General features: G+C 39.9%; 1 protein-coding gene across 1 annotated transcript in view; it reads right to left on the minus strand.

The window, feature by feature from the left end:
• The window catches only part of ipo11 (importin 11), a 120512-nt gene extending 97060 nt beyond the window's left edge, over nucleotides 1-23452 (minus strand). The window contains exons 1-7 of the mRNA XM_085786498.1: nucleotides 23346-23452; nucleotides 18550-18699; nucleotides 16363-16463; nucleotides 12801-12873; nucleotides 8943-9146; nucleotides 2048-2180; nucleotides 1675-1733 (exon numbers count right to left, since the gene is read on the minus strand). Coding sequence (XP_085642624.1) covers nucleotides 1675-1733; nucleotides 2048-2180; nucleotides 8943-9146; nucleotides 12801-12873; nucleotides 16363-16463; nucleotides 18550-18687 — 708 coding nt within the window. The 5' untranslated portion in view covers nucleotides 18688-18699; nucleotides 23346-23452. The remainder of the gene's footprint in view (nucleotides 1-1674; nucleotides 1734-2047; nucleotides 2181-8942; nucleotides 9147-12800; nucleotides 12874-16362; nucleotides 16464-18549; nucleotides 18700-23345) is intronic.
• Between the last annotated feature and the right edge of the window lie 212 nt (nucleotides 23453-23664).

The raw sequence follows: 23664 nt of genomic DNA on the forward strand, positions 1-23664 counted from the left end.
CATGGGGCCGTTACTTCCTGCTTCCGCTTCGGCACTCTATATGACCGCACACAAAATCTCTGTGGTAAACAGGGTGGCCACTCCGCCTCAAATTTGAGGAAACACGTTTAGCTGGTGTTGTGGCTGTGACCAGGCTGCCGACGCCAGCCCTGTAACTGTATGTCACAGCCCGACGAGGTGTTCACTGATATGCCACAAATAAATTACGTCCGCCAGAATAGATTTTTCGGCTTTCGGCAACGCAATAGCGTTCCGTTCGTTGATCATAGTGCTCTTTCTCCATTATTAGCCCTCACACACACAGAGAGAGAGAGAGAGAAGCGCGCATGCATGACAGCAGGGCACGGTAAAAGCGATACTCATACGCCGCCGCCGCCGCCGCGATAGATAGGTCTATCGGCGATCTCCATCTGAGAATGTCAAAATCGCCCAACACTAGCAGGGACTGCTAACTCCATCGGCTGACAGGAAGTTAGCCAAAACGACCGGATCGCTTACTTCTGCTTTAAATAAACTAAAAACAAAAATCATTTATTATTATTTTCTTAATTTTACTATAGTTTTTAATTAGGATTAGCAGTGACCTGACTACTGGGAGAGTAAGTAGTTTTGCAGTAATTCAAGTAATCAACAACTGAATAATAAGAGGATGAAAAATGGTATCGACAAGCAAAGGCAGGAAGTACTGAGTACAATATTAACAGCATATACATCTATAAAATATTAACTCCAAACGATTGCGTCTGCTCACTGAGCCGGAATAACCAGCCATCGCTCAGGGCAAATGACATTTTAATGTGAGTATTTCAACCATTATACAACCTTCACCCTGCAAGCAAAAAGTTGTCTCATTAGTGGAATAATCGAGCACAGAATCCTGTCATAAAACGCCCTTGACTATGAGAGAGAGCGAAAAAGAAAAAACACAAGCCAATAAAAGACAAAAGGTGGGGGAAAAAAACACTACAATAGAGACGATTAGAGAGACAGGAAGCACAGCGTCAAACTTGCTAAGCAGGCAGCATTCTGGGGTTAAAATGTTGAATATAAAAAGTGGAATGTAATTGGAATAGATCTGTTGCCTTTTAAGTTAAAATAAAAAGTTAATAATGAAAAAAAAACAAAATGTAGACATTTGACTCAGGGCTCTATTGTTCACATTACTGCAGTCCTGCAGTTCACGCTTCAGCAGTGAAAATGTATATGAGCATCATGTGAATGCACTGTGCACTTAGCAGTAATAACGTTTTCTCTCTACAGTATTTCCTGGTATTTTTTCACCAAATCTCAACTGACACAACAGGAAGAAGTCGGAATGCAGCTGGAGTTTAAAGGAGTTGGACAGTTAGTGCAAATGATTTCATTAGCTCTGAGCCTTGGAGGATCCCAAACCCAACCCAGACACACATTAAAGATTTCTTCTTTTTTTTTAACCTGGGAGAATTTGACAAAATTGAATTAACAGTTTCATGGATTTGGACTTTCTTCACACTGACAGAGGAGCTCATACAGAACTGTTGACTCTTTGAACCGAGACAAGGCTTAAGGCACTTTCAATCATCACAGCCATCCACATTTTGCGCACTTTGATTGGAGTCACAAAACACCAAAAGGAAAAATATCAGCTTTTCCAAAAATATGAATGCTTTAGCAGCCACAGCTCAAATAACTCACCATCACTTCCATATTCTGTTGTGGCTCTTGAAATCCATGGACAGTCAACTTGCGTAGAACTGAAAGTTGCAGAAAAAAAGTCAGTTTACTGGATTGTCACTAATTGCATATTCACTATAAAGTGAACTCTATTCAATTAGTGCTTCAACAAAGTATCAGCACATGAATATTTCCAGAAATTCCCAACCTGTCTCTATAATTAGGATTTGGTTTAAAGGTAAAATCATGCGCTACAAATTACATATGCCGCCAGTTATCAAAAGGCGTGATTTACTTACTTATTTACCATTCTGTATAAACACTGTACCTTTTTGCTTGAGAATGCAGTTGTTGTGGTCTGTATGGGCATGAGTGAGTGTGCAAATGTTGATACCTTTAAGCGAGAGCAGTGTTCTCTCCAGTGAGCTGAGCGCTGCAGCCTCATCTCTGGCATAGATTTGTTGAAGGAAGCAGTCGGTGTGATGGCTCCACAGGGAGCAGGCAAAGCTGTAGATGCCTGACGCCAGCTGCCAACATAAACAGTACAGTCAATCACACACAGATAAAATTATTCTGGCTCACAGTTTATGTTGAGCAACAGACACATGACGTTGCTGTGAGATGAATCACAAATCAATCTGAACGCCAGTGAAGACTGTTACACCGACACCAATGCAAATACAAAAAGCACTTGCACATAAGATGCTTACATTCAACAAACATACACAGGGGATGGGGGAGACCAGAGCCAGAGGTCTAATTTAGCTCTGAATGAGCTGCCTATTACAGTCACTGCCATAACATTATCAGGGCCCAGAACAATTACAGTTTGTTTGTTTTTTTTAAATGAAGGCATTTTCCTGTAGAGGCAAAACAAGATCAACAAAAGGTAGACTAAAGAACTCTTGATCCTGTCAACTGTGTCATAGTGTCTGGCCCAGTAGCTCAGAAAATAATAAACCTGCACAACCAGCATAATAATGAGTTCAGTTTTGTTTTCATAAGAAGAATAAACAGAACAGAAAAGAGGAGGGGTAAACAATCCCTCTCAGTTCAAACGTGGTGCATGGCTCAATATTGGAGCATTTCAGTGTGATAATGCTTAAGGACTTAGACGCTCAGATATTGTGACAAACACACATGAAAATTACTCCGCGAGAAGTTTCTGTGATAACACTGAGGAACTCAACAAGTCTTCAGCAGTATCTGCTGACAGCTGTTGGTAACACTGAAGTGTCAAGTGAGAACTAGTTGTGATGTCGGTGACGTATGCCTGCTGAAAGAGAAATCCCTGCTTTGACAGCACAGCATGGGCTTCGATGGATTCTTTATGGGAAACTGCATTGATGGCAAGTTTCTTCTTTGGAGAGATTTCTGTGGAGTTTGCCGTGTTCCATTCTTCATACTAATCCAACGCATAGAAACCTAAAAGTCATGAACCCAAGGAGAGGAAATTATCTCTAATTCCTAGTCGAAGAGCACAGCTATGTGTGCCTACAAATGATTCACAGGTTGTCAAAATGCTATGAGACACATTTGTGTGCGTGAGACAAGAGGATTTACATGTTAAGTGTTTTTCCAACCATATTAAACAAATGCAAAATGGACTTCACCAAGTACCTTGAAGGCTGCATAATGTCTGATATAAGACACATTTCTCAAATAACTGTCACATCTCTAATGCTTCTCTTACATCACACAGGTATTGCAAGTCTGTCACACTCCCAGACTAAAAACAAGTATACATATATAGCCAAATGCAATAAATACATTATGTAACTGTGGAGCGCCACAATCATTTATGTTAATGATAGAAAGAAGGTGTCATGAAAAATTACAATCATTATCCAACCAGAGACTGTAATTATAGCTCAGCCAACACAAGTTTCTTTAAATAATCTCTAAAACAACTTTGTTTTAATATATTACATAGAACATTTGGATGTCATTCAAGCAGTCTATTTTGATATGTAATCTTTTCTCCTCCTGCACATTAATTAAATGATCACAGGAGGACTGATTTACACACACAAAAGAAACTATTCGAGGCATGAAGAAATTATTTAGCAATTTCTTATGAACCAACCAACCACATCGGCTGTTTGCTATCAAGCACGACACAGACAATCACACAATGGGGTGTTTTTCATAAAATGAAAAAAGACTTGACAAGAACAGCTTAAGTTGTGGCTTTCAAAGGTATTCAGAAATGGCCGTTTGTCTTGTTTGTCGCGCCTCCTTCTACGAGTTTCCACGAGTTGTCGCACAAGTTTACCTGAGTAAGGAAAACGAATTTGATTGGTCGTTATTGAGAGGGCGGGATATTCAATGTTTGGGGCGAGACCGAGCTCGGTGTGTGTGTGTGTGTGTGTGTCTCAGACGTTTGATTGACGGATGACGGATACAATATCAGTGGCTGATGAATCGTGAGCAACGTGACGCATAATTTGTGCGCCTGCATTATCCAATGCGAAAAAAACTACCCCATTTTCATCCCGGATTTACTCGAAAATAGAATTTTGCAGAAAGTTTGGGCTACATCGTCTGATAGATGAGTTATTACACAAATTTTAAGACCCACAGTGGGCTCAAATTAAATTTTCTTTTCTGAATACCTTTAAAGTTTGATGCAATTTACTGAGCCAGACTACAATCCTCACCATGACCCCAGGTGGTACTGAAAATGATGAACTGTAGCAACAACAACAGAAAAAGTAGCCCTCACCACAACTACTGTAGAGTCCCTCGACAACAGATCATATCACCACACCACTGCAGCTTCATAATAGTGGTCTGACAGTTTCAATGCATTCTGCTGATAATGAATATTGTGTCAATTACATCTCCAATTTGATTTTTTTGTGCAGCAGTGCATAGAAGGTGGCCGCCACACAAAGAAAAGCAGTGTGTTATTCAGCTGGCAGCAGGTGATTGGAGAATCATCTGAATTCCAGTTAATGAGTTTGATGAAATGTTGAATCATTCAAGAGTGAATTCTGATGCACCAAAGAATCAATTATTATTCCCCACCCATGTGGTACGTTTTGCACCCCCCTCCCTGTCCTTGTAAAGCTCCATAGTTGCAAGACCTGTGTGTACCTGTGTGTATGCATGTGGCTGCTCCCTTTCACAGCTGCAGACAGAGACAACAGAGAGGAAATTTTCAATAAAAGCAAACAATTTCCTCCATCTTCACACTGATTCCCTTTTTCAGCAGGGGGAGGGGGGCTCGCAGACCAAAGCCATCCAAGTGCAATTCATTTCATTTGACAGTCTCTTTATGAATACCCATCCTGTGAGATATTGCGCCTCTATTGCTATTCAGAAACACAAAGACAGACACTGGTTATCACCTGCCACATTCCTCTCTTAACTTATTGCAAGTTTGAAAGTCACAACAAGCAAACAAAACAATGTCTTTGCAGCTTCCCCATGCATCCCAGTTCTGTGCTTTTCACGCCAATGACAAACAAAAGTTGTCAATTCAAGTTGAATTGTTCTTGTAAAACTATGAGAAAAGTGGCAACTCTGAACAGTTGCGGCACCAATAAAACTTTCCAATTTTTAGAAATGGAGACCTCCATTCTTAAAGCATGGACTTTTTAGAGTCAATATTTTACAATATATTAATGCTAGCACATGTGAGCCAGGAACCAAAGAGAGGAGAAAGGAGAACAAAAGAGTGGCCTGTGTCAATGATTCATAAAAACAACTGCTGTGTTGTGGGTAGTACTATTCAGGGTAAAAAACAAAAAACAAAACAATCAATAGGCATTAACCCATTTCTTTGTTGCAGAAATGTTGGAGCATTTGCATTGTTGCTTCTGTTGACAGAAAAGACTTCAAATGTGTTCTGTTAAATTCAGCAAAGTACCAACAATGTGGGGTTTTGAACATTATAGTGTTCCTGCCAAATACGTGACCGACTGGCCTTGAGGAGACACCAGATATACAGCATGTAAACTAGATGAATAACAGCAGCTGATATCAACCAGCCTTCTGTGATGAAGTTGGACATGTGCATTTAAAGCTATTTTGATATGCATGTCCTTAAGTTACATCCAGTTTAATATGTCATCTTCCATGCTACTACTGGGGGCAATATTATTTGTATGTGAACTAGAAGACTGGACTGGAGTCTGCACAATGATCCTTTTTAGTGGCAGTAATTTGTGCAACTGCATTATGAAGCACTGTCATTCAGGTACACTCCATTTAGGATGCTTTTACAGTTATTATTTGCTCTTTGATTACATTTACGGTAGTCTCCATTTTATCGTCATTTCATGAGGAGGAAAGCCACTGTTATGAGTTTCTAAAAAAGAAAATTGTGTTGTCAAATATTTCAATATTTTCATTTCTGCAGATGAAAAGGTAGCAGGCACTGAGCTTCTGCAACATCCAGTTCTCTCCTCACATTTTCCATTTCTTTCTAATAGTCAGTGCTTTTACTAATTCAACTCCCAAAAGCTGAGAGGCAGAAATCACTTCCAAAAAGTGTCCCGATCCCCATCCTCTCTCTCCACGAATACAGACTCTACTTATTCTTTACACAAATTTCTTCATTACTCTATGACTTCCTCTTATGTGATCCCTCCTCCTGTCACCAGCAGCTCTTAGTTACTTCAATCACTTCCTCTCCGACACACCCTCACCATGCCTTTTTATCGCTCCTCTCTTTCCTTCTTTCACTCCACTATCTGTTTAGCACGGCGTCTGGTGAATTTGAAGAGTTCGCTGGCCGAGCCTCAGCAAGTGGGCCAGGGAAACAAAGAGCTGGTTAATGTGATGCTGTCAGTGTCTCATGCTCTACCAACTGCTTTAGCTTGGACGAAGGACTTGAGAAGTGCAAACACTTGTTGCGTACGAGGAGACAAGCTCAAGCACTCACACACACATAACAGTAATTATTATGTCCTTACTTAAAGCAGAAGTAAGCGATCTGGTGGTTTTGGCTAACTTCTTGTCAGCCGATGGAGTTAGCAGTCCCCGCCCTCGTCCCTACGCCACCACATTCACGCGCATCCCTTGGCTGCACACACAGAGAGGACCGCCCCTGTATGCCGTTCTCTCTCCTCATTGGATAAAAGTTGTAGGATACAAGGAAAGTTTTCTCCTCGGCTTACAGCAGAGCAGAGTGACTGACAGACCCGTGTTTCAGACCAAACACTCTATATAAGTGATTGCTGTCTGAAGATAGAACTATTTAAGACTTATATTAACACAAATATTCCGCTTACTTCTGCTTTAATAAAGTATTAGGACTTTACTGTCCTATGCAGAAAAAAAAGGTTTCTCAGAATAAATTGCAATCAGGAAACAAGTGACTTATTTTCAATAACACATATTAACGTCACCACTTTAACACAACAGTTTTCTTCGGTAGAACCCCCCTGTTTTAATGAAAACAACGGTGGGTCATGTGCAGAAATAATGAGTTTTTCCAGCTACTGTGTGCAGCCCTATAACTGAACTATTAGATGTGGTATTTGGGATGGTGAACATAGCCTTACCACAAGAGACTGTATGCAGACTAGTGGTCTTTACAAAAAACAACAATAGGAAGACAAACAACTACAAAGACTGAGTTCACTTAGGGCTCAGAATCTATGAAGATGTCCCATAGAACAAACACTTAGACATGTGGGGTGAAGCATGAACCATTGTTACACCTTACCGAAATTAAAAATGTTAAATTACCCTGTGTGTGTCACTTCCTCACTAATGTGTGTGGTGCGCACATGCACTGGCCACTGAGCCATCCCAGACACGACAGGAGAGAGAACACTGCATGCGCCATTTAGCATCAAAGTCATCAGTGCATCATTTAAAAACTGCACTGTTTAATGGGGTTAGTCTGCCTCTGTTCCCTTTACTGCCTAAGGGCAAATATTTTGGCAAAGAGGATGCCTCTGCACAACATCCAACTATTTGGTCTCAGTCACTGTCTGTGATGTCCACTGGCTTGTCTCTGTCACTCTCCTTCTCCCTCTGTTGGGTCTGTTTGATCATCTTATTCCCTTAAACCCCTTCTTTTCACAACTGTTTTTCCACTGGAGTCTTATGATCTTTAAAACCACAGATGGCGAAAAAAGAGCTATTTGCTCTGATTCACTGCCTCTATGAAAGAAACATTAACTCACACAAAACAGCCCTCCCTCTAACACTCAAATAATTTATCTTACACACACAACCAGAAATACAGAAAAATGTATCCACAAACACGTCAATCATGCTTGAGTAGTGCATCAAAAACAGACACACATGCATGCACACAGAATCTGGCTATGATAAATCTATGTATTTGACATGTTTCTTACAGAAGCTGAACAGCATCTCCTACAGGCCAAATACAAAACAGAAAAACTGGCAACTCTCAAGGTAATATTATTATTCATCTATTCATATTCAAAACGCTTTGTCTGAAAAAAGAGACACAAAAAGGGAGCATGACAAGTCAGGGGGCTGAACACAAGAGGAGAAAAAAATGAGGCAACATATAAAAGGAAAGTTCAGAAGTTCAGTTTTGTTTTTTTTTACTTGTTGACCTACAGTCACCTTGTATTCAGGTGTGCACAGTTACTGCCTGAAGGACAGGAGGACAGATAGAGGAGGTTTCTGAACATCAAATAATGAGATTTAAAAAACAACAGTCTTGTAAAAGATGTTAAGATGAGTGAAAATATAAAGCTCCTTCACAGCAAATCTGAGTAACAAGAGACAAAATAGGAAAACAACAAGAACATCAGCATTACAATGTCTATTCTGCCTCAGCTGAGGTTTGAACTCACAAGCTCTGACACCAAGAACCATCCTCTAACTCATCGAGCTAACTGGCTGAGACCTGGTCAAAAATTGTCAAAATATCAAAAATTCTGTTATTAAGACTAAAATAATAATGATAATACATATATTGAATCTTGACAGCATGGAAATGTTAGTGATTTGTTCTTCACAATAAATGTTTTGCTTCATAAGAAAAAAATCAAATGTTTAAAAATGCCACTCTTACATTGATTGTAATTGCTCACATGAGAGCAGAATTCAAACTGTTTTCAAAAATTAAGTTTTTGAGATAAAACTCTGACATATGCCAAATTTCACTGACCCCGACTCCAAAATATTGTCATTTTTTTCCCCCATGAGGAATATTGACATGTGTTTGGAGTTGAGTAAATCTGGCATGGGACTGGAGCTTTGTGCAAAGTTTGGTGATTTTTCATCTATGGGAAGTAGGATTTCCGAAGAAGAAGAAGCCTAGCCCCTAATAAGTAAAACTGTCAACTTACATCCTGGAAAAGTCGTCGGTCCTGCGCCAGACGTTTGGATGCTAGTGTTTTGGTGACATGATAGAAGGTGAGCAGTGCTCTGTGCTGCTGCAGGCCATCCTGACCCTTCACCGACTCCAGCAGAATGGGGATGAGCTCTGGCCATTGCCTGGGGCAGTCCAGACGGGCCACCTTGGCTATAAGTACTGCGATCTGAGTCGCTATCTGTTGGACAAACAAAGCATACATACAATTTCATTTTCACAGTTTTATTGTCTCATTTATAACAGATAAAATAACCACAAACTATGAAAAGATCATAAGCAATCCAGTGTTAATACTCGAATCAGTCACATTGATTCAGTAACTTTCCAAAACAGAGGACTTGAACGGATGTGTCACAAGTTCATAGGTTTTACTATTAGCAATTTATCATATCTGAAATATGTGTCATGTGACCTTGTCACAGCTTCACTTGTCATAATATTTCTTGACACAACATTAAGTGCTCTTGCTGAGTCATTAAGATCCAAGTCTGCTCATTTATCCGACAATGACTGAGGAAGAGACACCTAATCATTTAAGATAAATGGAGAGGTCAAGTGTCTAGACTGAAAAGGGCACTTTATACCCCAGCAGATAGTGGACAATGATTCAAACTTCTATCATTATTTGAACACCATTTTTAATAGCTGATGTTTTTATCATACATATACCTACCAAATCACTTATTATTATTTATTTTTTTTGCAGTACATACAGTAAACACTGTATTAGCATAGACATCCATTCAGATCCACAAGTACTTGATATCCACATTGTAGAGATGTGGTTTTTGAACATTAAAATGCATACACTCTGTTACATGAGGTATTGATAAAACATTATAGTCACTTTAGAGGTTGTTGTTTGTTTGTATTGATGAAATGTTGTGTTTCACTGGGAGAAATTGTGAATGTTTTGTCACACCAAACGTCATCAATACCATTGGACATAAAGTGAATGGCCCTGTATGAGCCTAGAAATCACACAGTTCCCAAACTACCAAGTTAATATGAAAATGATACCAACATGGACTGCTGTACTAAGGTAAGTATAATGTCAAATCTGACTGTGACAGCAGTTTCTTTCTTAATTCACAAATCTAAGCTATTTTAAAGTGTGTATGACAAGGATTAAAACAGCAATGGAAACTCACCCATGTGTTGAAACAGATATTGTTCCACTTCTACTCACTATCATTTAGAAACTAAAGAATGAGAATTTATTGCACTGCATGCACACTAATGTGCATGCTAAGTACCTATAACAATCTTAGTAATAAGTTGTAAAAATCAATGAGCATGCAAATTTAATTTCTTGGGTCAATAAGTCATTATGTTTTTGAAGAAAGCCTGCCGAGTTCACAGAACTTCCTCAGATATAAATAACTGTGTGTCAGCTGTCCACATGTAGGAAAGCCCACAGAGACACAGACAAACACGCAAAACCCCTTCTGGAGCTGGGAGATCAACAAGGAGAGGTTCTGACATGAGACATATGGAGTTGAACCGGCATTCATTCTTGCCATGTGGACCCTATCAGTCTTCATGTTGGTGAGCTGCCCCTCAGGGACATACATGCTGCAGACACCAGGATGGATGGCTCCATTCAGGGCAACCATCCAGGTCCTCTGAGACAGATTAACTACACTCTACTTGATTCTTGAATGGTTTGTTTGTTGCAGCCTTCTATTGATCACTATAAAATGAATGGCGTATCAAGAAACTCCTTGATATAAAACCCAATGTGTGCAATCAGTGTTTTCAAATCACTATTTCAGATCTTTCAGGGCTTATTACCTCTTGGTCAAAATACTAATATTAAATTGATCACTGTCCAAGTTCAAGCTAATTAAAACATTGTTTTAAGTTGGTGGCTGATTCATTGGCATGTCATTTATTCAGTCAGCCAGTAATCAATCTCAGTAAAGGATTTTTTTTACTCTTAAGCTTAAGTGGAATTGTCCTGTGAGCCACTTTCAGCCTTACATCTGAAACTTACAATTGCTGAAAAGGATGTGCCCTAGGCCCTGTTTACACGACAACCCTCGCGGATGAAAACGGCAAAATATTTCATCATGTTGTGTGGCACACTGCCACCTAGGCGCCTGGCGTGCATACAGATTTCCACCCCAAAAACACTCGTATAAACACGGAATAAAAAGTGAGAATGCAACACTACTTTTGCGTTTTCTGTTCAGATCGTTTCAGTGTAAACGTAGCCCTTGTTTGTCATGCAGCTGAGAATGGTGTGTGATACCACTCATGTAGTCATACACAGACACTGACAAAAATATTACATTACATAAACACACTGCTAACTAGGGATGCATTTTGATTTTTTTTAAATGGCCGATAACTGACGCCCGTTAACCGATTATTAACCATTAACCGATAAGCAAAACACTCACGGGGGCAATCGCCAATGGTTTTCTTTTATTTACATTTATTGTCTGACCTTCCCTCATAGGGACTGCGCCGCTTAACTGGCACATACCGTCAGTCCTCCTATTTCACTTTTTGCTGCGAAATATGACTGAAGGCACGTGGAAGTCTGCAAGCCCCCATGAGCTGACGACATAAGGAGCTAATAAAAAAATAAAAAAAAGAATCAATAGTATTAATCGGTCAAAGTTCTTGTCATCGGTTAACGGTTAAACAGTTAATCATGTGCATCCCTACTGCTGACCTATACATGACTGGGATTCTGAATGTAATATATGATACAGCCTTCTTATCACTAGCATTGGGTGGTAAGCCTTTATAATCTCCACACCGATGGGAACAGTGTGTCTATGGTACACTGCAATGCATTTATATCACTTTTCTGCTTCTGGGGACTAATGAGAATGCAGTGGCATTGTCTTTGTTATTGCTTTTTAATTTCCTTAAGACAAGAATGAAAACTGCTACTTTAACCTCCCTCTACTATCTGGGATCTGATTCATTAGTTTGGATAGGAACAGCTGGTCCGATCTAGCTCTCTTTTTTTGATGCAAGAAAAAATCAAAACAGTTTTGGTGTCGACAGGTGGTTGAAATGCCACAGCCACCTGCAAATTGCCGCCAGTGTATTTCATGCCACCTGCCTTCACATCACTTCCTTAATGAGAACGACTGGGCTTCCAAAGGTTCACTTCCTCCTCTCACTTCAGCCCCTCACTACACAAAGAGACAATGATGGAAACAAAATGTGTGGAGTCTTTTCTTCAGAGTCTACCTGTCCAAATTATGTAACTGTGGCCATTTCTCAGTTCAGTTACATGTCAGGGCAGGTGTAATTATTATTTGGTAGACTTATAATGTGTTAGACACAGGCCACTTGACATTCTCTGTACTTGCCCACAGGGTTTTGTGTGTTTTTTCTACTTCCCAAGTGATAATACATACTGAAGTATGTAAACAGACAGCAGATAATTAATACAATCAAGTCGGTATCTGTTATGTCCCACAGCAATTACCGTAAGTGTTTACTTTTCCCCTCGGTTTATATTTACAACTATATTACAACACCACACTTTCAAGATAGGGCAGTATGCTTGATACATTTAAGATCTTAGACTTCATCTTTCAGTAAATCTGACTTGACAACAGTACAGCTAACTTTGACTAATATTTTCAGATCTAGCTTAATTATGATGAATAATCTATTTCAAGCAAAACTTTGGCAAATGTGTAATCAAACCATTAATGACTACAATAGAGGTTTAGAAAGTGAGAAATTGATGTTAATTATATGGTTTCATACAAAGTAGTTTAATCAGAATCAGTGAGTTTCTGTCAACCAGCAACTGATGCTTAAACACTTTTAAACAGTGTATCCCAATTTTGTCACTAACCTGATTGACAGGCTCATTGAAGTTTGTGATGAGACCAGCACGCAATGACATCTTCTCTTCTTCTGATAATGCACTGTGAACAAACCAACCAAAAATATGTTCAGATGTGGTAAACACTGGAAAAACTGAAAATGCAAAGAAGAGGGAGTAAAGATTTGAGCTTCATACAAGATAGACACACAAATCAGTGTTAATGAAATTACTTTACTTGAATAATTGTCCTTTCTATAATTTTTATTGTCATCTTGTTTGCCTTTCTATCTATTCTTTACTGTATTATGTAGTAATTCTTATGATTATGGACCCCAGGAAGACTGGCTGGTTGTCTAGACATCTAATCTAATGGGGATCCATGTAACAAATAAACAAAAATAAATAGAAAATACATAGGACAATAAATGTAGTTCTCAGTATACCAAATTAAGAAAAAAAGAGCCACCTATTAAAGCTAGGACCTTCTCACCAAAGGCAACGGTGCATGTAACAATGTGACAGCAGGGTGCCACCTGCGCTGGTGTTGTTGAATGTAGCTCACATCCTAAGTGACTCCTCACTGTTTCATTTCAAATTCTAAACATGCATTTTTTTAATATAGTGAAGATATGAATATGACATCAACCTGCCAAGTTGTTATGGGATCAAATCAATTATATTCCTGTGTAACACTCTATAGTACAGGGCATGCAAGCTGCCTGATTTAATCAATAAGCTTTTGGATAAACACCCCGCTCCTCTCCAACTCACATCTTGCGGTCCCCAAAATCAGTTTTCACAGACAGAGTAGGGAATATGGGCAAAAAAAAAACATGACAGCGTGAAGCTGTGCATAAATACAACATTTCACAAAATGTTGAAGTTATATCATCTATTTCAACCGCTGCTGGAGCTCGACATGGGTGAGTGTTTGATGCGAAGAAGAGGCAAGAATGAATCATGCTGTAACCTTGGGCAGGGAGAGAAGAGATATGGGTGGAAAACAAATTACTGGGAGGAAGAGTGTGAATTAGTGAAACAAGATTTACTACGCACACATATTTCAGGAATGTCTCAGTAAGGCAAGCTTAAAAGAAATATGGGGTGGAAGATTAAAAGATATATTAACATCAAGCAAGTGTGTGCGCCTGATTCTTGTTTTGCCAGAGAGTCTGATACTGATAATGTCTTAGCATCAGCTTCTCATCTGTAAGGCACTTTGAATTGTACTATCCTGTGTGAAAGGTGGTACACTAACATAACTTTATTGGCTGACAGATACTGTTGTTTATCCATGGACTGTAATTAATTTAAATTTCAATATCATAATTACAACATTATGGCCAAATGACAGGCTTGGGCACAGCCCTAGGTGTCATTAATAAAAAAGGAACAAGCGGGGGCTTTTCAAGTTACAAAATAGCAGTTGACCTTTTCCACAGTAGAGCTTTGGACTCAGTAGAAAGAGGACAGGTAGCACTAAAAACATTAATGATGGCTCCAGGACATGTAAAAGATCCAGGAAGCCCTGCCACCGCAGTGATGATATATTATTAGTTTTATTTTTTACTCTATTATCTAGGCACAGTGGTGGTTTGGTTACTGCACTGCCCGGTCATCCTCCCACAGTGCAGAGACAGGCTCATTAAGTTAACTCTTAAAAACTCATGCATGAATGTTTGAGGTTGTTTGTCTCTAGACCCTGTAATGGACTGAAGTCACATTTACTATATTAAAGGGGCAGTGCGTGGCGCAGTGGTAAACGCGGCCGCCCCATGTAGAGGCTGCAGTCCTCAATGCAGGCGTCCCCGGTTCGAATCCCACGTCGGGCAGACCTTTTCTGCATGTCATCCCCCCTCTCTCTGCCTCCCCTTTCCTGTCTATCTCACTATGTGCTATCAAATAAAGGCAAAAAAGCCAAAAAATATACTTAAAAAAAAAATATTAAGAGAAAGAAAAAAATGTATTTTGGGGAAAAATCTGAAATTCTTCACCGGCCCTCTCAGCCATTTCTGTGTCTCCATTTGTGTTTGATTGACAGTAGTTGGCAGAGCTTACATGACATTGGCAGACAGTGCACTGTTAGTGGTATCGAAGAGGAAGGACTACACCGGCATCTACTAAAGTGACAGCAGAGGGTAGCTCTACATGCTGTTTGATTTGCTCCTGCAGAGCAGCTAATTAGCTACCTAACCTACAAACTCACCTCAGCAGTCCACATTTCCTTAATGAATTTTTATTTTGTTTCTCCTTCAGCAAGCTAAGATAAAGGACAATATGTGTATTCATGTTTTTGTAGATGAGGAAACTTCAGCAAAACCTGTGAGAGTTGTTGTTCATTGTCTGCACCTCGTGTCCATTAAATTTAATTTCAATTGATCAGTTAGTTACAAAACAAAATGCAAATGTACCTGAGATTGCAACATGCACCTCTAAAAATGTTTAAATATTTGTTAGATTACTTGTTTTTGTATGGTTAAAATAAAAAAATCGATTAATCAAGTCAACTTTCAGAAAAATAATGGGTACCTATATTGATTATTCGATCCAGTAATTTTTCATGCAAAACCTAAAAAATATTAATATCACACTAAACTGTGTATCTTCAGGTTCAGGGCTATTGCTTGGACCTTGGACTGGGGGGGATATTTTTCTGTATTCTCTAACATTAAAGTTGGGGAAATCTTTGCCAAATTGCTTGATAATGCAAACAATTATCGGTTGCAGCTCTAACTGCAGTGCATTACTCTAAATCATAGTAATTACAAAAGAAATGAGTGTAATGTTGTCTACACTTTGTATAGTGACACCATATCCATTGTGCTGTCCCACACAGTACCCAACTCCACGATTAATGGCAACGGTCCAAAGGTAATTACATAAATAACTCAAGGATGAAAACCTCTTTACTCAGCACTCCAGCAAATGAAACTCAGTTTACCGAACTACTGAAAAGTTGGGTGAGGATCAGAAAACTTTAGAGAAAAGAAAATAATCTATTGAAGAAATCAAAGAGTGCTGAGGCAGAAGTGATTATCTACAGCCACTCACTGCCCTGCAAATTTAAGAGCAAATGTTCGGTTCAAAACTAACAAAAGACGGTTAGTCAGGTACCCAAAGATAGGCTGTAAGCTTTAAATACTCAAAGTCAATCTGCTACCACACAAAAGGGACACAAAATAATACATTTAGTATAGAATCAGAGCACAATGATATGAATAATCAGGATGGCAAGTAAAAAAAAAAAAGAGAAACAAAGCTGTGAAGAGTGATGGAGATAGAACTGCAGACGTAAGCTATAACTGCTAAAAGAAAAGACAATAGGGAAATGAAAACAATGAGGAGTAGAGACAAAACAGAAAAATGCAACTACAAATCTGTGACAAAAACGATCTGAAGAGAATGACAAAGCCTCAAGAACGGGCTGAGAGATTAAGGCTGATGAATAGAGACAAGAATAAGAGTAAATGAGAAACTGAATCAAATAATAGAGATGAGCAGGAGAGGAGAGACGAAGAAAAAGCCAAAGATGGGAAAGTGAAAGAAAAGGCTGACAGAAATAGCAAAAGAGAGAAAAGCAGGCACTTACTGAGGCGCTACTCTTCTCCAGTATCTGTCAATGCCATTTTTGAAATACAGCACAGCCAGCCACCTGACGTTCACATCCAGCATGTGGTTATTGAAGATATTCTGTGGGGGAAAAAAACATATAAATGTTTCCTTTACATTGTTTTGTTACCACAAGTGGCTAACGATAGGCAATTAAAGAATTGACTCTGTTTAATGATGTGGAACAGCTCAGACTACAGAGAAAAAGAGTAACAACTCTAAACCACTAAATTGTAGAATAATGACACAAACGTGATGACATCAAACCAAACTTTATGCAGCTGCTCCATTAAAACACAGGGACACACTGACATTGAATTTAAAGACACTAATGTAGTTTAATTTCCTATGAGTGCTAAAAATGTCTGATCAGCGAAATGTTGCCAAAAAACGTCTGATTACTGTCACTGTGTTCTCCAAAGTCATTCTCATTCACTGCAGAGGCAGGAGCTCCAGGAAGAGCAGCACGGTAATATCAGAGATTAGGATCTTGGCTCTCGTATTTTCAGGCTGAAGAGGTGTAGGAACAAACGTGACTTAAATGAGAAAGGGTTTAAAGTTTTATTTTTGCTCTAATGCAGACAGGAGACACCCCATCTATTGTATCTGGGGAACTAAAGGCCATTAGCAGAACTGCAGGTGTAACTTTACACTTGATTATTCAAGTGAAAAACCTGTCCACTGCCACGGAACGTTTATTAGACACATCAGTGTAACTGAAATTTAGCTGCCCAGGTTGCAATTTGATTTATTGGTGCTGTCCTTGCTGTGTTATCCTCTTCAGTGAGGCAGAAAAGCGAGAAAGAGCACAAAGTAGTAAATGACAAACCATACTAGTAGTACTTTACAATTATTCCTTGTCTAATTTCTATTCACTTTTCTATTATGTTCTGTATTCAGTCAGTTGGACTTCAATGCAAGTATGGTATTTTTAGCCTTCACTTGTTTACATTTCAGTGATTTTGAACCATAAAGCATGCCACTTACTACATTAGTTCCTGTTTGCAATGTACCTAATACACAGACTATACCATCACTGGATTCTTTTTATAGTGAAGAAAACTTGATTCTCAGGAAAGTTGTCAAGTTTCTGAGTGTCTTTATTTAAGTTTATGGGGGGGTAATGTCATACTCGGGAAAGTGTAAGCCACTCTGAAACTTAAAAAATAAGGTATTCATTCTGGTATTGTTCAGATTCAAACTGAGTCATGACTTTGAGAGGGAGTATGATTCTTTCTTTAATACAAAGTGAAAACTTGCTGTGTTGATAACCAAGCCAAACTCTAATAACCAACTCTATTCATAAGTCCGGCAAACAACTGTCCCTTTCACCTCACACTGTATATTTACCTGCAGCAAAGAGTGACAGGGGCAGTCCTATTATGTTTCTCTTTGTTAACAAATATGATTGAATCTTCTGCAGTGATACATAACTGAGGCTACAACAGATTGAACAAATATAACCACACATGCCCCTTACTATGTATTATACAATATATTCCATTGATGATAATGTTTAAAAATTAAACTCAGCCAGATTTTAAATTAAACGCTTAGCAAGCTACATTTAATTTTATTTAATCATATATGGGTGTATTGGGTGCTTGAAAATGTAAGATGTATTTTGACAGAAAAGAACATTGCAGTCTCTTTTCCACAATGTATTCATAAGAAAAATATAGAAAATAATACATTTTCCTGTGAATAGGATAGGTCGTTGAGCTTAGCTGGGCAGAACACATCCTGAGCCAATTTCGCTACCGAATGCGCAGAGATGATACTGAAATCCTATCACTAGCCTAGATCTTATCACTTAAGCCCATGTCAGAGAGTAAACAAGCATTTCCTAAAATGTCTTGGTAGTCATTTACAGACCAGCATTGGTTTAGTAGGTACGCTAACCTTTGTTGAATTATTTTACTCTTCCACTGACTTCTCAACCACACATGGTCATTGAAAAAGAAAAAAAGTACTCCTTTAACACATATTTCCTCAGCTGGCTGTCCTGTATGCAAAATGTTCATGTCCTATGACATCCATCAAGCTGATACATACACCCATTCACCTCATTCACTCATTGAATCAATTAATTACATGGAAAAATGCATTAGAAATGAAGAGAAAAAGCTGCAGACTTATTCCAGTTATTTCATATCCTCTTGCTCACCAGAAGGACTGAGTAGAATCCTGGTTGGGTCTCCCACTGTCGTAGTTGCTCTTCTGCAGGCTTCAGCACAGATGTGTCCTGACTGGTAGCTTGGGTTAAGGCCTGCAGCACCACTGAACTGGCACTGTCTATATCCATAGCTGGATATATCTGAAGAGGAATATGAGAAAGAAATTGAGAATATCTGAATATCATTGCTCTGCAAAAAATACCATAACATGGAATCTCCTTTTTTTGGTTTGACTAGTTTTATTCCTTTCACTATCATCTATTTTTGTTTGTTTTGTCAACCATCTTGAGAGACAAATGGTTCTCTCCTGAATAAAGAAAGGCACACCTGATAGAAACACTGCAAATCAGTGCTGCTCTGTGTCCCAGATAGTATTCAAGGTGTCATAGGTCCAAAAGTGTTTTTCAGTTTCAAAGGCACTCAGTACCTGAGTCTCTCTCAACCTCAGTCACCTCTGTGCCTAAAAAAAGAAAGAAAAAAAATGGATAGGGGGGGAAAGGAGTTGCCTTATCAGATCTACTTGGGCTCACAAGTTTTTCTAGAGGTGAACTTGTCAATGATAGAATAAAAGATGAAGATCAGCTAACTGAGTTCCCCAATAAACTGTGTCAAGAAACTCCAATCAGGAGAAAAAGTTAGAAGCAGCTCATTGCAAAACACACCTTTTCACATATCAGCCGAGTATGATAACCAACAATTATTTTTCTAAGAAACTGACTAGATAAACTGTCATGTGCGAGACCAGCAGAGATAATGTGGTGCAAGTGTGCCATCACTTGTAAGACGCAATAGAAATGGAGGGAAAACATTGCACAAGGCTGCCATCTAGAGAAACAAATACTCATTACCATTTTCCACTGTGTGCTGCTGTAATAGCAGCCAAATTCAAACAAGAACAAACACAGTAACAGTGCTTAGGACACATCAGTTGCCACAGCAGAGACCGATAATTTCAGGATTCCTGGGACGACGCTGAAATGTTGAATTTCTCTCCTGGGAGCTGCCACAGGGATCATCCTCCAAGTCAAACAAACAGAGAATCAACCTGTCATGCTCATGTTGCAACCTGCCAAGCTCATGTGCTTCTTTTGGACATGAGCATTTATTTCAGTTAACATGATTTGCTTGCTGGTGTACTACCAGTAGAAAGAAGCAGAGGTGCTGTGGCATGTTAGGACTTACACATAGTTTCTAAAATGTCCATGTGTGCACAGTGCAGATGAAGGATGGGAACGGTAGTTTTGTCTTGTGGTCTCACCAGAGATCATTGACACGATTTCAATCTCAATGTCCAAAGGAAGTAGAACCGTATGAGTTTGATACAGACTTTAGTTGGTACAGTAATGACAAAGAGGGGATGTGAGAGTAGACGTAGAGGAGCCAAAGGCAAGCTTGTAATGACAAATACAGTTTCATCAGAAACCAAGATAACATTTTAGTTATACACACACACAAGAGCAGAAAAGTGACCATAAGCGGTGAATGTGACCAGAACAGAGGAATGGCATAAGCATCAAGCTGCCAGAGTAAATTGACTGCAGTGTGTCATTTACAAGATGCTACAGCTACAGCTGTATGTTGTTTCCTCAACTGCTTAAAAAAAGGGGGTTAACCCTTGAAATCATCTCACTCACATTAACAGGGCGTATTTAGGCGTCTATATGTAAGCTACATTCATAGGAAGTCATATCACCATATTAACTCTTTCACTGCCAAAGACGAGTTATCTCGTCTTAGCGAATCCAAGCGTAGTCTGCCAAAGACGAGATAACTCGTCTTAGCGTTTTTTTAATGGCAACGCCATGCTGAATGTCTTGCCCTACTCCTCTGTGAAGATCAGACTTGTATCATCAAAATAAAGTGCAGAAAAACACATTTGGATTGAGAGATGTAAAAAATATAGCGTATTCCCCCCCCCTCACGGAGCGGTGCGGGTGTCTGACTGCAGCGGCGCCGCTCCGTGACATCTGGCCGCCGGTGAGAGCTTAGGGGGCGGCGGCGGGGCTCATGGCGGCTCGGCAGCTCGTCGAAGCTCTGTGCAGCTCCGTGATACAAAGCACAAACGTTAGTAACAACAACCCCGTCGATCGCTCGTCGTTAGTCGTCAAGAGCGTTTGGAAAGTCGCCAGATTTTGCGAGAAATCACTCGGATAGCAGCTTGAAAATCCCGCGATCTACAGTAGTGTGGATGAGGAACGGACGGCGCCGGCGAACGTGACGAGAGGTAAACGTGGTGGGAGTGTCTGTACTCTGTTGTGAGCGCACATGTCTGTGGCTGTGAGTTCAGGGGGCGTCAGCCAGAGCTGTCGGCTGTGTGTGTGTAGATGTGTGTGAGACAGAGAGAGTGAGTGAGACCGCTGCCTGCTGACCAGAGGAAGCTGGATCTGATCTAAAGCGCCGTGTTTCGGCTACAAAAACCTGTCGAACTGATCCGCGCGCGCGCGCGCGCACACACACACACACAGACACACACGCACGCACACACACACACACACACACACGTATGCACACACGTATGCACACGCACACGTCACGTACGCACACACACTAAAAAAAAGGAAAGAAAAAGTTGTAACTCAAAGAAAAGAAGGAAAAAAGGCTGCAGTAGTGTGTGTCAGTAGCTAAATATTTTGTCTTTTGTCATCAAAAGTCATTTGTCAGTGTTGATTTAGTTGTTGTTTACAAGAGAACAACTGTACAGATGTTGAGGCGTCACTAAAGCAAAATATAAAGGAGCCAATTGTACTGGTTCACCTGAAAATGACAGCCGACACAAAAACCTCTTTTTCTCAAGATTTTGGTGCCAAAATGGCATTTTGGGCTAAACTAACCTATATTCAACCGTCAATTTCACAAGACTGGAACAAGATAGAAACAAACAGGTTTTTTTGCTGGAAACTAGAGACCCTCTTCTTTCCTTTGATGGGTTGAATGTGTATGTAGTAACAGTACATAATATTATGGTGGGTCTACGGAAATCAGTCAAAAAGCTGGAAAATGCCTGGCAAGATGGAGGAAGCTGCTGTGAGAATGGCTGGCAGTCAAAGAGTTAACTAGATGCTTGTCACTATTACCTTCATGCCCAGTGTTACCCGAGCAGACTCTGCATACTGGCTTTGAATATCCACAGTCTCTGCTGAACATTTATGCAGACAAGTCTCAGAGCATCCAGTGAGTTTTGGAAAGAAACATGGGGCTGGGGGCATGCTGTCATGTAGAGACTATATTTTGAAACTGACAAGTATTTTTTGATACTGTAGGGGTGTACAAACATGCAGAATTATTATCATACCACCATGTCAATGTTAATGCATAAAGGTTTGAACTACTCTGCCAGTACTGACATAAGTTTTGCGAGATGCATGATGATCATTTTGGCTGTTTAGGTTTTGTACTTCACATACAGTATGGGAAACACTTAATAAGTAGAGGCTGTAATTGGGCTAACTATTGAACAACTGGATGAAGACACTAAGCAGAGTTCATGTACATGATGGTACTGTCAGGTGAAGAATACATGGTGTGTTCATTTATTGTTACGGCTGCATCACTGCTTTCTACATCAGGCTCTTTCCCCACACACATTTTGACTTGTCTTGGTAGGGGAAGCAGCACATTTGTCTGTATTAACAATGGTTGCTCTTGATTAGTGTCCCAGTATAAGCCCTGACAGGGTGATAATAATCAGCAAGCGATGCCCCAATACAAGAGCCGAGGAGCCAGGTGAAACTCAGCCACCCTTAATTTGATTGCTTACACCTGTGCTTTTCCTATGATGACAAACTGTACTGTTATCGTTTTTTCACATTAAATATAGTGTGAACTGCAGGTACTTTTACTCAGTGAAAACTAGATAGACTCTCAGCACGTTTTCTTAAAAAAAAAATCACGGCATTACACTTGCACGACAGACTGCAGAGTTAATGGGCAATATGTGTAAAAGATAGCTTGCTAACGGGGGAAACACCGATAATAGGCAACGTTATTGTTGTTGTATGTTAGCTGCACCTGTGTGAACAACACTGTCAAGAGCCTGCTAGGTGTCTTACGACGTTAGCCACCTCACGTCTTGTGTTGTGCACACACCTTGGCCTCTGTCGCCAACACTAAGCTAGTTGTCAATGCTGCGTGAAGTAAGCTAGCGGACGGACAACTTAAAAGCACATTGGCGTTAGCTGTACCCAAATAAACGTTATCGATAATGTATGTGGCTAAATCAAATTGGTCTAACGCTAATGTTATTCTTTCACTGGCCCTGCCTACTACTACAACAACAACAACAACAACACACAGCTGGTGCGTTGTTAGGCTCCATCACGGTGCAGAGGCGCTGTTACAATTGTCTTAACAACGTTGATATGATAAACATCAGCCAAGAAGCGTCTAAAGAAACCAGGCTACATTGTTCCTGAAACGCACAGTGCCAAACAAACTCAGTGGTCAGGGGTCATAGTGAGGCAGCAGTACCGTTACAGTTGAATCATTGAGTCACACTTGAGTTTCATTAGCTCTGAAATGCACGCAGTGTGGTCCGGCTCCTTTTTTTAGTGGCCCTCGCTGCGTGTCATCTGTTATCAAACTACGGTAACCAGCCATTCACGGATGGAAAAGAAAACACATTGATTTTCCAAACCCATGCAAGTCCAAAAAGCACCAAAGCTAACTTTGGGCTAGCTAGCAAGCTAAACTTATTCAACGCCAAACCTCGGGTGGACAACGTCCGTTATGTCGAGCAGAGCCTTCCGTCTAAAAAGTAAGTAACAGATAAAGATGAAACCGGACTCACCTAATAGGACGACGGCAGAAAAGCAGAATATATGCTTGAAAACTGTGGCTACTGAAGCTCTGCCAGTGTTAATGTAATGAGAGATGGAAACACACGCTTGTAGGAATGGCGCGAGCAACACGGCAGGCGCGTACTGATGACGTAGGCGGTGGACGAAACATGTGAGGCAGCCGCAGATTACAGTAACATTCGCAGATCCTCATCATTCATTTTAATCCGTTTAATGAAAAACGATAGCAGACCACATAGAAGTATGATTAGCTTTTATAATTCATCCTCCCTCGGGCTGATTATCTTGTTAACCAAATTTTATATTCAT

This window comes from Trachurus japonicus, chromosome 9 (assembly GCF_045865225.1).
Source record: "Trachurus japonicus isolate A0001 chromosome 9, Traja_1.0".
NCBI lineage: Eukaryota > Metazoa > Chordata > Actinopteri > Carangiformes > Carangidae > Trachurus > Trachurus japonicus.